Source organism: Penicillium samsonianum, assembly GCF_028829775.1.
Source record: "Penicillium samsonianum strain IBT 33392 chromosome Unknown utg000001l_segment0_segment0, whole genome shotgun sequence".
Classification (NCBI taxonomy): domain Eukaryota; kingdom Fungi; phylum Ascomycota; class Eurotiomycetes; order Eurotiales; family Aspergillaceae; genus Penicillium; species Penicillium samsonianum.
Genome location: NW_026643259.1, coordinates 1,400,086 through 1,415,688, shown reverse-complemented (window position 1 = coordinate 1,415,688; position 15,603 = coordinate 1,400,086). Strand labels below are relative to the sequence as shown.

General features: G+C 49.6%; 7 protein-coding genes across 7 annotated transcripts; 5 read left to right on the top strand and 2 right to left on the bottom strand.

Moving 5' to 3' along the window:
* Positions 1–97: 97 nt before the first annotated feature.
* N7471_000557 (alpha/beta hydrolase family protein) lies at positions 98–1,207 on the top strand (the record flags this gene model as incomplete). The annotated part of the gene is made up of 1 exon (XM_057273278.1): positions 98–1,207. The coding sequence occupies one exon, from the start codon at positions 98–100 to the stop codon at positions 1,205–1,207; it is 1,110 nt and encodes a 369-aa protein (XP_057141457.1).
* A 293-nt stretch (positions 1,208–1,500) lies between these two features.
* N7471_000556 (putative formamidopyrimidine-DNA glycosylase) lies at positions 1,501–2,739 on the bottom strand (the record flags this gene model as incomplete). Its single annotated transcript, XM_057273277.1, has 2 exons — positions 2,077–2,739; positions 1,501–2,020 (listed from the first exon to the last, which is right to left on the bottom strand). Exons 1-2 carry the CDS (start codon positions 2,667–2,669, stop codon positions 1,501–1,503), a joined length of 1,113 nt encoding a protein of 370 aa, XP_057141456.1. The 5' UTR covers positions 2,670–2,739.
* Positions 2,740–3,130: 391 nt separating this feature from the next.
* N7471_000555 (MIX23 family protein) lies at positions 3,131–3,771 on the top strand (the record flags this gene model as incomplete). The annotated part of the gene is made up of 2 exons (XM_057273276.1): positions 3,131–3,203; positions 3,269–3,771. The coding sequence occupies 2 exons, from the start codon at positions 3,131–3,133 to the stop codon at positions 3,769–3,771; spliced, it is 576 nt and encodes a 191-aa protein (XP_057141455.1).
* Positions 3,772–4,401: 630 nt separating this feature from the next.
* Positions 4,402–7,329, top strand: N7471_000554 (peptide alpha-N-acetyltransferase complex A subunit NAT1). The gene is made up of 3 exons (XM_057273275.1): positions 4,402–4,514; positions 4,575–6,542; positions 6,597–7,329. Exons 1-3 carry the CDS (start codon positions 4,433–4,435, stop codon positions 7,049–7,051), a joined length of 2,505 nt encoding a protein of 834 aa, XP_057141454.1. The 5' UTR covers positions 4,402–4,432; the 3' UTR covers positions 7,052–7,329.
* Positions 7,330–7,508: 179 nt separating this feature from the next.
* N7471_000553 (Tim22-complex subunit TIM54) lies at positions 7,509–9,524 on the bottom strand (the record flags this gene model as incomplete). Its single annotated transcript, XM_057273274.1, has 2 exons — positions 8,996–9,524; positions 7,509–8,932 (listed from the first exon to the last, which is right to left on the bottom strand). Exons 1-2 carry the CDS (start codon positions 9,084–9,086, stop codon positions 7,509–7,511), a joined length of 1,515 nt encoding a protein of 504 aa, XP_057141453.1. The 5' UTR covers positions 9,087–9,524.
* A 333-nt stretch (positions 9,525–9,857) lies between these two features.
* On the top strand, positions 9,858–11,967 carry N7471_000552 (uncharacterized protein; the record flags this gene model as incomplete). The annotated part of the gene is made up of 4 exons (XM_057273273.1): positions 9,858–10,177; positions 10,243–10,421; positions 10,510–11,607; positions 11,660–11,967. The coding sequence occupies 4 exons, from the start codon at positions 9,858–9,860 to the stop codon at positions 11,764–11,766; spliced, it is 1,704 nt and encodes a 567-aa protein (XP_057141452.1). The 3' UTR covers positions 11,767–11,967.
* Positions 11,968–12,941: 974 nt separating this feature from the next.
* Positions 12,942–15,527, top strand: N7471_000551 (serine/threonine protein kinase CBK1). The gene is made up of 4 exons (XM_057273272.1): positions 12,942–13,624; positions 13,706–14,209; positions 14,339–14,815; positions 14,876–15,527. The coding sequence occupies exons 1-4, from the start codon at positions 12,996–12,998 to the stop codon at positions 15,186–15,188; spliced, it is 1,923 nt and encodes a 640-aa protein (XP_057141451.1). The 5' UTR covers positions 12,942–12,995; the 3' UTR covers positions 15,189–15,527.
* The last annotated feature ends 76 nt before the right edge of the window (positions 15,528–15,603 follow it).

Here is a 15,603-nt window from a genome sequence, read left to right as displayed (position 1 = left end):
CGAAAACGACTGTTTGAAAGTATCTAGCGCGGCCTGTTATTTTGTCCTTTCCTTGTCACTCATATCGTCCTCTCTGTCTCCCCCCAATTCCACCAAAATGCCACAAAATGCATACCCCGCTCCTCTGGTCATCCCACCGCTTGTTGAAGAGCATACACACACTATTGTTTCGCTCCATGGAAGAGGCAGCAATGCTAAGCGCTTCGGTCATGTACTTCTTGCCGCTGCGAACCTGCAAGCTCGACTTCCCACAGTGAAATTCGTCTTTCCGACTGCAAGTAGGCGGCGGGCAACGAGGTTCAAAAAGATGCCTATCAATCAGTGGTTTGACAACTACTCTATTGAGGATCCCGGAGAGAGAACAGACTTGCAAGTCGAAGGGCTCTGTGAGACTGCTAAAATTATTCGTGACTTGATTAGCGAAGAGGTTCGCATCTTGGGCGCGGGCAGCCATGGAAAGATCATCCTATGGGGGCTAAGTCAAGGTTGTGCTGCGGGTATCTTCACTCTGCTAGGTGGCTGGCTCGATTCTAGTGAAACAAGCACGATCGGAGCATTTGTTGGGATGAGTGGATGGCTGCCTTTTGAGCAGCAATTGCACGAAATTCTCCGATGCGGTGAGATTCCTGCGTCGGCTGGAGACGGCCAGGAAGCTCAATCTGATGATAAGTCCGAGTCAGACTCGGACGATGGAGAGATAGCTAGGCAACTGTCCAGCAGTGATGAAGAGTTAAATGAAGAGTCGGATGCAGATGCAGATGACTTCTCGGAACCTGACTTGGATGACGATCCATTCAAAAGAAGCAGCCCTTCGCCTGACGATTTCGATCCCTTTGCTGACGACGAGGAAGAGGCCTCACTGCTTGACCACGCTATCAGCCATGTTCGCGATATTCTTGATCTTCCAATGATCTCAACAGATGATCTTTCGACAGAGGAATCGCAACCACAATCAACCTTCCATCATCTTAAGACGCCTGTTTTTATTGGCCATGGCTCTGAAGACCCAAAGGTTTCTGTGGAACTTGGCAGAAATATGTCTCATGTTCTTTCATCCGGTTTGGGGATGGACGTGACTTGGAAGGCCTATGAGGGGTTGGGACATTGGTATCGCGTGGAGGATGAGGTTGAGGATATCTTGAGATTTCTTGGGGATAGAGTCGACCTGCCAGTGAAACGAGTGCCATGCCAAGATCAACACGACTAAAATGGTAAAAATCATTGACTGCTCGTTTGGTTTACAGATTTACTCATATACTGCCTCCTTTATATTGCCTCCCTCATAGCAATTAAGATGTCTGGATTCATTCGTTGCAAGCTACTAGGGATATATACTGCGTCAATCTCATGTAGGTGAGAGTAGTCTGTCATATGATGTTGCGTTTTACAAAGTAGAAGTCTATTTCATTCCAGGAGACTGCTGAGATCGCGAACAGAAAATACAGAACTATTCTAGATTCAGATGCAGTCGCTATGTAATACCTCAGTGTCATATACACCTCACTTAGATGTACGCGTAGAACGTCTTCTGCCAACAACGGCGGGCTTTGCCTTCTCCTCTTCAAAGTACTCACTCTTTACAGTTGGTTTCTTTTCTTTTGGCGCTCCTCGCTTCTTTGTCTGTGTCGTTTCTTCCGCTTCGGAGTCGCTTTCTTTCTTCAGGGCCACAAGTTTCCGTTTCGAATTAGCTGGTGTAGATTTTGCAACGTCTTCTTCAATATCTTTGGCGACAGGACCAGTCTTCTTCTGGACAGCTGGAACAACGGCACTTGTTCGACCTCCAACGGTAAGGAAAGTGATTTTATCCCCATTGGGTAGGGCGGTGGGCTGGTTCTTCTTCCCCTTGCCCCAGCGGTGCTTGAAAAGCCAGTGCTCGGGAAACTTTTCTGAGTCTGCCAGTACACCAATTGATGTAGAGCAGACATAATGAATGGCAGAGTGTAGCGCCTTGATCTGATCGCCATTCAAAGTGTTGCTGTATTGTTCTGGGTGTATCTTGGCATGATAGAGGATCTCATCGCTTAGAATAATCAGCTTTTGTATATTCCATAGGTTTTGTTTGACTGGAAGACTTACCCCATCCAATTTCCGATTCCACTGATATTCGCCTGGTCGAGCAGAAGAGCCTTGATTGGCACTTTCTTCTTTCCCAGCTTCTCTGTCAACCATGCTTCATCCACGGTGTCTTTATCGGTGACTGGATCAGGCCCATTTTCCTTGAGCGGAGTATGGTTTCGGATCTCATCAGCGGGGCAATCCACCAGTCTAATGCGACCAAGCCTGCGGGCATCCACAAATGCCGCCTCTGTTTTCGGCTCATCACTTGTCTCCAGCAGAAACTTCCAATATTTGGGGGGCCACTCCTGGTCTGCAGGCTTGTCGGTTCGATAGTAATATGTGTCGGCATCCTTGATCTTCATCCAACCAGCCATTCCAAAGTGCATCACAGCGTGTGGTGGTGAAGACATTGTGATCCAGAAATATTTTCCCTGTTGGCCTGCTCCCACGATCTTCTTTCCTTGCATTGCCTTTTGAAATTCGGCGGCACTAGTGCCAACTTTGCCAAATACAATATCATCATGTTGTGCTTGTACTTTGGACAGCGTTTTCCCAACCAGATGCTCACGAATAAAATGCACAATGCGGTGGATCTCTGCTAGCTCGGGCATGTTGGTATGATATTTCAAGTATCAACAGTAAAATATGCAATAAATGAATTCGAGGGCATATACAAGTACTTTTTCTCCGAAGGACGATCTGGCATAAGCAGGGACGCGATGCCCCTAAACGCGAATACGCGGTGTCACGTGCATATAATTGAACGGGCTAGTCCCAAAACGGTCCGGAGCTTAAGGCTGATTACTGCATGACGACGGTGCCCACGGAGAGCTGCTCGTGCTGTTTATGAGTGTTACCAACAACTATCAGTTCATTGCTCGTGCTTATAGCAGTCCATACTGGGTCTCAGTGAAATATACTCAACACTCAATATCACAATTATCAACGCTCCACTATACAACACCTTGGACGACCTACCTCCATCAACTAACGCTACTCACATCCTCACTACAAACTGGAGTTGTTCTGGATCAAATCGAATCGAGAATCTGGGGAGGAAATTCGTGGGAGGATGTCACAGGCCTCGTCCACAGCTGCTCCGGCGCTGACACCTCGGTTCTGTTTTGACGAGAGACTACTCAGAGGTTCGTTTGAAACGTGACATCTTGATACCAGCTTATATTGACTTTCCTATTTTTTTTTTGTTCAGATTTTCTCCGACTTTCAAGATCTACCATCGATGACTCGATTACACAGAACTTGAACGCGTTGATTACACCAGCCCAGAGAGGATTTGACCCTTCATCAACAGCGGTGCGACAAACCGAGTCTCACTCTCGGATCAACTCCGCAGCCTGCCAGACCTTCAAGGATAATGTTTTATTCCCGTCATGGCAAACAAGATCAGATGTTCTCACTTACTGCGCTGGTGTCGCTACGAGTCCGGATCCCGATGATCCCGACTTGATTCTTCGGCAAATAGAGTCCGCCCGAGACCGGGAACGAGAAGTCAATGAGCGCCTGGACCCGTACTCCGCTCGCTTCTTTCCACGTGAAGCACGGACTGAGTCATTGGCCAATTTAATTCGCAATGAGCGCACTATTGAAGAGATCATTCGGGCCCGAACGTGGGGTATGGTGTCAGAAAAATGCAGTGTCTCTTCTACTTGGGAAGAAGCTCTCGATAGCTGGCGCCAGTCGCAACAGAAATAACTTCATTGGCAGGGGCGTGCCACAGTACCCTAGGATCGCTATATAACTCAACTCTTCTTTAGAATCGGGGAGGCCTCACCCCAAATTGTACACATTTGCACAGTTATGACACGATATTTTCTGTTATTTAGCATCCTCGCTTTACTTGCAATAGAATATATTACTCTGATCTTGTATAGAAAGGGAGAGAATGGTATGATACATAGTCCGGAGATACTACCAAAGAGAAGTGGCTTATGCCGTAGGCTATGGTCGGTGTTAATATTTTAAGAGTAAGTGAGCAATCCCTTCTAGATCAACATATAGAAAAATAGTGCTTTTTCTTTTTGCTGTCCTCTTAAAATCACTCAAAAGTTGCATTGCATGTACACAGCAAACCACGTGTGCACCACGAGATATGGATTTTAAACCCTATACCGCGTTAGTAAAAAGTACGCGAGAACAAGCATAGACTCAATAGATTCATGTATTTTCAACTTGATCTAGAACCAAAAATTTAGTTCACCTACTTCACCTGTTGCTCCTGAAGAAGTTGGATGGTGCACGCTATCTCTTATCGGCCTATTAGCTCTGCCAAGATCGGACTCGGAGAAGTCGTCCCCCGCACACATCGATTCCTCACTCGCACAAGTCAGGTCCCTCGACGTCAGCATCACCCACAATGCCGGAAACATTGAGCACCAAGGACCATTCCTTGTTTCGTCAAGTGGTTCACCACTTTGAGATGAAACAGTATAAGAAAGGTTGGCCTCTGAAATTACCTTGAACCACCTAGCCCTGTCTAACCACGTTTTACTTCACAGGTATCAAGACAGCAGACCAGGTTCTTCGCAAAAACCCCAAGCATGGCGATACACAAGCCATGAAGGCTCTGAATATGAGCCAGATAGGGCAATTGGAGGACGCCTTTGCGCTCGCCAAGAAGGCTCTCCAGAATGATATGAAGTCGCATATCACCTGGCACGTGTACGGGTTGCTGTTGCGTCAGGAGAAGAACTACGAGGAGGCAATCAAAGCATACCGATTTGCCCTGCGCCTCGAGCCTGAATCGCAACCTATTCAGCGTGACCTGGCACTGCTCCAGATGCAGATGCGGGATTACCAGGGATACATTAAGAGCCGCAGTGCGATGCTGCAAACTCGTCCGGGCTTCCGCCAGAACTGGACGGCGCTCGCGATCGCTCATCACTTGGCCGGGGATTTGGCAGAAGCCGAGAAGGTTCTGACTACGTACGAGGATACATTGAAGGGTGCCATACCACATGTCGCCGATATGGAGAACTCGGAGGCCACCTTGTACAAGAACACGATCATTGCGGAGACTGGAAACCTCGAAAGAGCTCTAGAGCACCTCGAGGCTGTTGGATACCGATGCACTGATGTCCACGCAGTCATGGAGATGAAGGCGGATTATCTTTTGCGACTGGACCGCAAGGCCGAGGCGGAGGCCGCATACACAGCTCTCTTGGAGCGCAACCCAGACAACTCGGTTTACTACAATGGCTTGATCAAGGCAAAGGCCATCCCCGAAAGCGATCACAAGGCATTGAAGGCTCTATACGACGAGTGGGTGGTGAAAAATCCCCGCTGTGATGCTGCTCGTCGCATTCCTCTCGATTTCCTAGAAGGAGAGGATTTCAAGCAGGCCGCCGACGCCTATCTGCAGCGCATGCTGAAGAAGGGTGTTCCTTCATTATTCGTGAACATCAAGCAGCTTTACGTCGACCCGGCCAAGCGTGACGTGGTACAAGAATTGGTGGAGGGATATATCTCTGAAAGGGCAGCAAACGGTTCCGCGGAGTCGAACGGGGACAACAACGAGTTCCTGTCATGCACATACTACTTCCTGGCTCAACACTACAACTATCACCTCAGCCGCAACCTCTCCAAGGCCATGGAGAATGTTGAGAAGGCCATTGAACTGTCACCAAAGGCTGTGGAATATCAGATGTCTAAGGCGCGGATCTGGAAGCACTACGGAAACCCAGAGAAGGCAGCAGAGGAGATGGAGAAGGCTCGCCTGCTAGATGAGAAGGATCGCCATATCAACACCAAGGCGGCCAAATACGTGCTCCGAAACAACGATAACGAGAAGGGTCTGGAACTCATGAGCAAGTTCACTCGCAACGAGACTGTCGGTGGCACATTGGGTGATCTCCACGAGATGCAGTGCACCTGGTTCTTGACCGAGGACGCCGAGGCGTTCCTCCGACAGAAGAAGCTTGGTCTTGCCCTGAAGCGTTTCCACTCGGTTTACAACATCTTTGATACCTGGCAGGAGGATCAGTTCGACTTCCACGGCTTCTCTCTTCGCAAGGGAATGATCAGGGCCTACGTGGACATGGTGCGCTGGGAGGACCGCCTGCGCGAGCATCCCTTCTATACAAGAATGGCTCTCGGCGCCGTCAAGGCCCACCTGCTTCTTCATGACCAGCCCGATCTCGTGCACGGACCTATGCCCAGCGGAATTAATGGAATCGATTCTACCGATGAGAACCAGAGGAAGAAGGCCCTCAAGAAGGCTAAGAAGGAGCAGCAGCGCTTGGAGAAGATCGAGTCCGACAAGCGTGCAGCAAGGAAAGCGGCTGCCGCTACTGCCAAGAGTGCTGATGGAGAGACCAAGAAGGAAGATCCCGATCCTCTGGGCAACACCCTGGTGCAGACTCAGGATCCCCTGAAGGATGCCATGAAGTTCTTGACGCCGTTGCTTGATTCCAGCCCTCAGAACATCGAAGCCCAGTGCCTCGGGTTTGAGGTTTATTCCAGGAGGAGTGAGTTGATTTAGTAGATTCTAATACGGGACCCTCATGCTAATACGATCATAGACAAGCACCTCCTTGCCGTCAAGTGCCTTGCGGCCGCCCATTCCATCGATCCCTCCAACCCCACTCTCCACCTTCAATTGCTTCGCTTCCGCAAGTCTCTCGAGAGCCTTGCCGAGCCTCTTCCCGAGCAGGTTGCCGAGGTTGTCAATGCCGAATTTGACAAGCTGCTTCCAAAGAACGAGAAGCTTGAAGAGTGGAACGAGTCTTATATCTCGGCTAACAAGGCCAGTGTCGCACACGTGCAGGCCGGCCTGTCTGGTCGTCAATTCCTGAACCCCGAATCCAAGTCGCAGTGCGAGCAAGACCTGCTTGCCACCCTCGATTCCCCCGATATCACCATCGACGAGGCTGCTACTGCCTTGGACACTCTGAACAAGTGGGGCAGTGATAAGACTGCTTACGCCGAGAAGGCGAGCAAGAAGTGGCCTGAGTCTTCGGTCTTCGAGCTGAACTGATTTGATACGAATGGAGGACCGTGTGGACTCCCACCCCCATCCCCGCTTCGGTCATGAGTTGCCTAGCTGCCTAGCAAAATAATGCAGTTGCAGGAGTTGGGACAACAAAAGAAGGTTAAAAACATAGAGAAAGACACGGGATGAGCAAATATACTCTGGTATTGGCCGATGCCAAGTGGAGTGAGTATACTGATGCTGGGAGAATCCAATGTACCAGTATCTATTGCCAATCAAACAAGGGCTAAACGTAGAACAATCTACTCCAAGATTCACAAACACTGTTTCCATCAATGTACATTTCTAAAATGGGACATCAAACGCCTTTAATATACAAGCCGAGGAGGGAGTCGCAATATGCTAAACAAAAAGACCAACACATGCCGTGCTGAATGCCAGGGAAGAATCCATCCCGTAACCGTGATAGTATATAACCAAATTTCAAATTGTGAAGATCACTTCACTGTCCGTCTTCTCCGTCGATATTGCCCAAAATGGGCTTACGTCTCAGGACCTCGTCACTCTCGCCGTAGCCGTAATCGATCCACATGCGCTTCCAGAAGGGCACGGGAGTAGGCCGCTCCTCGCCAAGAATGTATTCCTGTTGCTCGCCGATGCGTTGAGAGCGCACCTCGTCTTCCGGGGAAAGGGTGGCGCGCTGCATGCGCGAGGCAATGCGCTGATCAAGCACAATATCATCGAGCCACTCGCGCTCCTTCACCGTCTCGTCTTCCTCCCGCTTGTGCACAGACTTGTGCCACTCTTTTTCAGCAGCCTCCATTACAGTCTGCTGTTCATAGTTGCGAGGGGTGAGGTCGGTGAACGAGCTGTCAGGAGAAGGGGTGGATTCAACGCTGGCGGCCGTGGACTCGGAGTCTGCGCTGAAGGTGTCCTCGCGGTATGGCCGTGCGCTATTCGCGAGGACAAGTGCGGCAACGTCGCGCCCGACGTCCTCGGCAAGGTAACGTTGTGTGAGGAAGCGGTAGACTCGGATCGGGGTGTTCAGGAAGCCAAGGAGATGGGGGAATTCGACTGGGGTGGAGCTGTCGAAGGACTGGGGGATAGTGTGGGGGAGGATGGCGGACGAGTATTCGCTGGGGTAGATGTATGCAGGAGTAGGACCGGCTGGCTTAGCAGGCTTTTCTTCTTCCTTCTCTTCTTCCTTCTCGGGTTCCTCAATCTTAGGCTCTGGAATTTCGTCTTTTTTCTCCTCAGAGAACTCCGGGGAATCGATGCTCGCAATCTCGGGGTTTGCGAGGCTGGCGGGTTTCTCTGTGATGACGTCCGTCGGTGTATCCGCGGTCGACTCCGCGGTCGACTCCTCCGGAGGCGGAGGTGGCGCATCCAAGGGGCCGAGCCAGCCCTCGTGCAAGCCCCGTATATACTCCTTCCAGGTGTGTCGGCCGATGACCAAGTCGCCCTTGGGGCCCGGTTCATCAGTGACCCCGATGTGTTCCCGGGTGGCAAGAACGACTGCATCCACCCCGACCTCTTCGACGGCTGAGCTGGGCTCTCCGGCCTTTCGGCGCAGCTTGCGAATGTTTTCCGCCGTGCTGGCTCTCACGTCGCCCTCACGTCGCCCTTCGACCACTGTGTAATCCAACGCCGCGGCCACCAGGATGGGCTTGACATATTCCTTGAAGTGATCCCGGGCAACACGCAGGCCATCTCCTGGTGGCGCAGCGAGGTATACTGTCATTTTCCGGCGCATCTGGTCGATTGGCAGAGTCTCTTTCGAAATGTGAGCCACGAGCTCCGACCACTTTTGTTGCACGCGACGCTTCTCCCGACGATCGTATATAAGAGCACCGGCGAATGATCCAGTGATAGTAAGGAATATCATCCAGTTGCGAGAGGGCAATTTGAACCGCATATTAGGGAGGCCTGTTGATCACAGCCGTATTAGCATTTTTTTGGATCGTTCAAATCTGGGGAACAGAGACATACCCATCATTTTGAACGCTGGGTTAGGCGGCTTCGGGGCCGCCTGGGGCTTGCTTGCGCCTGATGGCGTAGCAGAGCTCGAGGAGTCTGCCATTGAGCCGTATAATGGAGAAATGGGCTATAAGTATAAATCAAGTACACCCGGGACATGCTCGTTCGGGGGAAAATTGTTGCCTCGGGATTACCTTATCCCGACCCCACGTGACTTGATATAAACTCATCCGAGTCAGATCATCGAGTCAGATCGTCGGCTCAACATGTGAGATGTGAGTTATTTCAGGCTCCTCGCCCTCCTTATTCGGGTTTCTGGCCACCTGAGTTCCTTGGTTTTGACTTCTCAGGGGTATTTCAATTTTCTAGGTGAAGGATACAAGAAGCAACTGCCTGACAACACGGTATGAGCTTGAAGCCCTCACAGGGCTTTATCCTTGCCACAGAAATTCGTCGTTGTTTGACAACAGGCATGGAATGGCAAAAAAAAATATATGGAGTATAACCTAGGGTACTAGATATAGACCAAAGGCGACCAAACTGTCTCCTAGGGCCCCAACTCCAGGCACTCGGCCCAACGCACGGCCCAACTCCCAGCGAGTAGTAAGCTCCCAGCAGTCCCGAGTAGTATATCAGGACTGGTCTTAGCCTCGCTGTCTTGTCAACCTTGCTGTCTAGCACCTTCAATGGTTGAAACCCTCAGAGACCTATTGTGTTAGTTTCCAGATTGTTTCGTGGACGTGCTGAGGTTTCCCAATGGCGTATTGGATACATCAATTCCATGAATCCTTGTCAATCATCACAATCATCAATTTCTGATTCGTCACTTCACCGCTCCTACATTCGTGTACCCAAGGCAAGAATTCCTGTCAAAATGTCGATCACATCCCTGCCAGTTGAAGTTATGTCGACGGTCTGTAGCTTTCTACAGCTCTTTGAATGGCGAGCGCTTAGATTGTCATGTCGCGCACTTCACAGAATATCCCTCGAAGGATTTTCCATTCAATATCTTAAGAGCATTTGCTTCATTGCGACAAGCGATAGCCTTAGAGAACTAGAAGCACTCGCCGAAACAGATGGTATTCGGGAACGAGTTCAAGAGTTGTGGATGATTCCATCCATGTTTGATGGCTCCCATGCAGAAAGTGAAGTTCTATTTCCGAATTTGCCGTGTCATCGAGGAGTTGTCGCCCGGTATCTAATGACGTACTAAAGGCTCGTTTTTCAACATATAAAGCCTTGGTTACAGACAATTCTAGTCTTCTAGAATCGGAGGCCTTTAGCACTCGGCTACGCAAATGCTTGGAAAGGTTCGACAACCTTGACACGGTTGGACTTGCACATTACACGACGAGCTTTTTGCTCGACCCGCGACAAGAAAAAGTCCGATTCCTTGGCTGGCGCCGCCTAATTAATCAAATCGACTTCCGATTCGGGAGTAAGAACCTCGAGCCGCTTCATGGTAGCGGAAGCGTAATGGACAAGGTTAACTCTTTAGCCGTGTCAAGGCTTTTACAGGCGCTTAGTGGAACCAATCGGAAAATCAGGAAGTTACAGATATGTAATCCTGATTACTGTGGTAACATTGCCCCCCGAAATCCTCCTCACAGAAGAGCAATACAGCTCTGTTCAATCCGTTCTGGGTGATTTAGAGGACCTCCACGTTTGCATAGCTTTCAGAACCACAAAGCCAGCTTATATCATGAGTGCAACGACCTTGATCACTCTGCTTATCCATGTTGCTCCCCGCCTAGAAAGACTTGCTCTCTCGCAAGACTATTCCCTTGGAGAGCTTTCTAGCGAGATCGAATTCAATCGGCTCAAAGAGCTCCATCTCCATAAGACTTGCATCAACTCTAAGCATTTGAAATCATTGCTCCTCAAAGCCAAGGAAACCCTCGCTATTTTCACGATTTTTGAGGTGATCATGGAGGATACCTCACCATCATTGTTGCCGGATTATCCATCAATTTGGTATTCTATGACTCCAGCCTGGCTTCATCCTCCAGTCCCTATTTCTACAATCACAGATATCTATGATCCAATCTTAACAACCCACACTCCGACTCCAAGAGCCTACACTCCAACTCCAACAGGCTACATCCCGACCTCAGTATTCTACAATCCAACCTCAACAGACTACACTCCAACCTCAACAGACTACGCTCCAACCTCAACAGACTACGCTCCAACCTCAACAGACTACGCTCCAACCTCAACAGACTACGCTCCAACCTCAACAGACTACGCTCCAACCTCAACAGACTACGCTCCAACCTCAACTCCGTATCATACTCAACCAGCCGGACAACTACCACCCGGACAAACTTACATCCCTTCAACCCCCTACATACCCTCCGTGGATCATGAGGATGTTCTTTGGAAGTCGGTTTGGAATTTCTTTGGAGAAAATCTATCGCTACAGAGATTCTCCATGGCAAAAATTGCGGACCGCAGCCGTGAGATCTCTATTCAAAGCACAGATGACTCGATTGAACCTAGCGACAAGGCTGTTTTTGATGCTGAAACTGCTGGAATTTCGTTTCGTCAATGGATCAGCCAATTAACCCCTATGCATTTACTGGATTCACCTAGTATTCAAAGGTGGCCGTACGACGATCACAGTAAGTAAATCAAGACAGAGTAGCTATCCAACAATTTTCTAATGATTTTCAGAGACATGGTTCAACGAAATGATACCCGCAAACAGCAGCTCACAGAGTTCCGCCGTATGTGACTGCGAGAGTGTATCTAGGGGCTGCTGCTTTGGATATGACCGATAGGGGTTGGAACTGTGAGCAGGCAAGATGAGATGTGGCAAAAGACTGGACAATATCAGCTGCTCTACATGTCCCAAATTTGATGGGTTGTGATTCTGTGCTAGAAACAATACCCAGCGGTTCAGGTTGATCTTTATGTTTTCTGAAATGCGTGTAATTAAATCACAAAAACTGGCCCTAGCTTCGCATCGTGTCCGTATCAGACTGCCTTTATCGGGAATTTGTAATAGCCTGCCAATGATCTTCTTTATGATTGTGTAAATTCATGTTCTTCGAGGTTTACGCGGATAAGGAAGTCGATGAACTAATTTCATTGCTCTATAGTGCTAGCGCGAGAACTGCGTATCAAACTCATACTATACTCTCAAGTTCTGCGGAGGAAAAGGAAAAGCCTCAGGTCAGAGAGAGAAATTCCCAGATCGTTCAAATCTATGCTAGAATATTTGAACACCGAGGTACCTCAATGTACCCGCTATGACCTAGCCAGCTTGAGGAACCTTGGAAGGGGCAGTGTCAGGAACACACCGCTATTCCTCTTTGCCTAGGCTGATATGGTCTCAGCAGATACATATCACACGAGATCTCCACTTCTGAACCATTCGATATTCATCCAAGTTGTACTATAAGATGAGATCACTATGAACACGTCTGTGACCATTGGCGTTGATAGATAGGGCTACATAGATTGGGCTGACTGAGCGGCTCCCGAGGTCACGTGCCCAGCCTATGTAATACAACCGGGCTCTTCTAAAAGCGGCAAGAGCTGAGTACTAAATCGGAAGAGAAAGCCAAGAAGTTGCAGAAAACCGCCAGGGCTGTAAACAATGCCCTGGATTCCAGTCATCTTCAAGGGCTAATCCCAGAGAGCTGTGATCTACTGGCGTGTTACGTGCAGGATATGCATATAAAACAAGTTCTCATCCTATAAAATATCGATATTAGCACATTGGCACACTGGCACACTGGCAATTCCCCTCGAACTTTTAGCCGCCTGTTCTTAGTAAATCATTGGATAAAAAGAAAAATATCACAGGGATTGGAAACACACGCAGTTGTTTCAGGTCAGTAGAATGGTGTAAACATGTAAACAATAGTCAACCAGTCGCGCTGGGGCTAGATTGCCTCCTGAGCCACCGCTTCTTTAAACTCCCCGCCCTCGTCCTCAAACTCCCTCCCTCCCAACTTTCTTCCCCCCATCTACCTTGAAAAGTCCCTTGGGAGTTCGAGTCAAGATGGATCCCAACAATAACAACCGCAACAACATGAATTACGGCTATGACCGTAACTACAATGCCAACAACCGCGCCTATCCCACTACCCCCTCCGCATTCCCCCAGCCCATCTATCAGACTCAGGGGGCCCAGGAATACGTCGATCCCTCCAATCCAGCTTACGCTCCGGGTTATTTTATGCCCAACAATTACCCTGCCCAACAGGTACAGCCGCAGTATGCCCAGCAACAGCAACAACAGCAGCAGTACGCGCAACAGCAAGCGTTGCAATCGCCCCAGCCCGCCTACCAAACACGCCCGGGGTACCCCGACGGCACCAACGGTCTGATCCAGCAATTCTCTAACCAGGATCTCAACGCAAACCGTGCAGGATTTTTCAATAATCGGGCTGGCTCCCCAGCCCAGCGGCCTCGTACCGCCGGTGGCTCCCCCGCTCAAACACAAGCCCAGGCGTCACACCTGATCCCCCCTGTGCCCCGCAGCCCTCGCCCACCCCCCGAGAATGAAGAGTTGCAACGCTTCCCCGATCGGTACTCCGAGAATGCGCACAAGCGAGGCAAGGCAGCAAAGGAGCTGGTGACTGTGTTCTTCCACGAGAATATCGAACGGGCCCGTGACCGTAACATGCGGTAAGTATCCATGTCCCAAATGGAAGCCCTGAAATCTTGTTCCGGGGTTGTGGCTTACACCTATGATGTTCCCCCCTACAGATCGGCGGAACTTGACAAAACCATCCGTGAACCCAACATCCCCATTGAAAAGAAGCGCCAGGATGCCGACGTGATTTCCAAGCGAGAGTCCGATTTCCTTCGGTTCCTGCGCACAAAGGAGACACCGGCAAACTTCCAGACCATCAAGATTATCGGAAAGGGTGCTTTCGGTGAGGTCAAGCTCGTGCAGCGCAAGACCGATGGCAAGATTTACGCCCTCAAGTCGTTGATCAAGACCGAAATGTTCAAGAAGGATCAATTAGCCCACGTCCGTGCCGAGCGCGATATTCTGGCGGATTCGAAGGATAACCCTTGGCTTGTGAAGCTTCACGCATCGTTCCAGGATGCTGCGTACCTTTACCTGCTGATGGAGTTTTTGCCCGGTGGTGATTTGATGACCATGTTGATCAAGTACGAGATCTTCTCTGAGGATATTACACGGTTCTACATGGCCGAGGTCGTGATGGCAATCGAAGCCGTGCACAAGCTTGGTTTCCTCCATCGGTAAGTGATTCTTGGTTTTTGGTTGCCCAATGGGATATTAGCATGTGCATTCTTTTTCCTCTTTGATGAAGAATAAGGTGCATATGCAACCTACAAGACAATCCATACTAATGAATCTTCCTTGCGCAGTGATATCAAACCTGACAACATCTTGCTTGACCGCGGTGGACACGTCAAGCTTACTGACTTCGGTCTGTCGACCGGAGGCAAGAAGACTCATGACAACGCCTACTACCAAAACCTCCTCAAGAACTCTACTTCCAAGGATCGGAACCGCAACTCTGGATACTTCAATGATGCTATCAACCTGACAGTGTCCAACCGTGGCCAGATCAACACCTGGCGAAAGTCTCGTCGTGCCATGGCCTATTCGACTGTCGGAACTCCTGATTATATTGCTCCTGAGATTTTCAACGGTCAGGGCTACACTTATCTCTGCGATTGGTGGTCTGTCGGTGCTATCATGTTTGAATGTCTCGTGGGCTGGCCTCCGTTCTGTGCTGAAGACACAAATGACACCTACCGGAAAATCGTCAACTGGAGAGAGTGCTTGTACTTCCCTGATGAACTGGTTCTTGGACGTGACTCTGAGGCGCTGATCCGAAGGTAAGTTCTTATATGTCCATCCAAAATCTAAAAGGATCACCCGCTAACTGAACTGTCTAGTTTCTTGTGTGACCCGGATCACCGTATTGGCAGCGAAGGTGGTCAGCACGGAGGCGCGACGCAGATCAAAAACCACCCCTTCTTCAGGGGTGTTGTTTGGGACCAACTGCGCGGCATCCGTGCTCCCTTCGAGCCGCGCCTTAGCTCGAACATTGATGTGTCGTACTTCCCGATTGACGAAATTCCCCAGGAGGATACCAGCGCGATCCACCGCGCCCAGGCCCGCGCCATGCCGGACTCACAGGAAGCCGAGATGAGCTTGCCATTCATCGGCTACACCTATAAGGCCTTCAATGCCTTCCAAACTACTTAGTTTGTTTATTGTGTTCCGAGGCTGACCGATTCCTGAGGACAATGGAAGCAAGCAGGGCTTGCATCCTTCGTTTCTCAGTGGTACTCTTTTGTCGATCAGAAAAAATCTCGGTTTTGTTTTCACCTCGTTGCCCATTATCATTGAGCATATCAGCGCGATGTTGTTTTCCCGAATCATGACCCATCTTCGGTTTCATTTGTTGATACATATGTATCTAACGCCTTGCATCCTTCTCAAGACGATACACACACTACTTGTTACATCTTCGGAGAGACTTGACTGATTTTAGGATAGTCAGGATATTACCCTAAAAAAATACAATGCACTTGTCTTTTCTGACTATATCCGCCCTTCTCAGTACACAGTCCTCATACACTCGGTGGATTCACAGTCGAATGTGCTTTGAGCCTGTAAA

Excerpts from the sequence above, each read along its gene's own strand:
- N7471_000551 (XM_057273272.1), top strand. The coding sequence starts at position 12,996 with ATGGATCCCAACAATAACAACCGCAACAACATGAATTACGGCTATGAC. Across the intron at positions 13,625-13,705 it reads GCCCGTGACCGTAACATGCG|ATCGGCGGAACTTGACAAAA; the intron begins GTAAGTATCCAT and ends TCCCCCCTACAG. Across the intron at positions 14,210-14,338 it reads AAGCTTGGTTTCCTCCATCG|TGATATCAAACCTGACAACA; the intron begins GTAAGTGATTCT and ends TTCCTTGCGCAG.
- N7471_000554 (XM_057273275.1), top strand. The coding sequence starts at position 4,433 with ATGCCGGAAACATTGAGCACCAAGGACCATTCCTTGTTTCGTCAAGTG. Across the intron at positions 4,515-4,574 it reads GATGAAACAGTATAAGAAAG|GTATCAAGACAGCAGACCAG; the intron begins GTTGGCCTCTGA and ends TTTACTTCACAG. Across the intron at positions 6,543-6,596 it reads TGAGGTTTATTCCAGGAGGA|ACAAGCACCTCCTTGCCGTC; the intron begins GTGAGTTGATTT and ends ATACGATCATAG.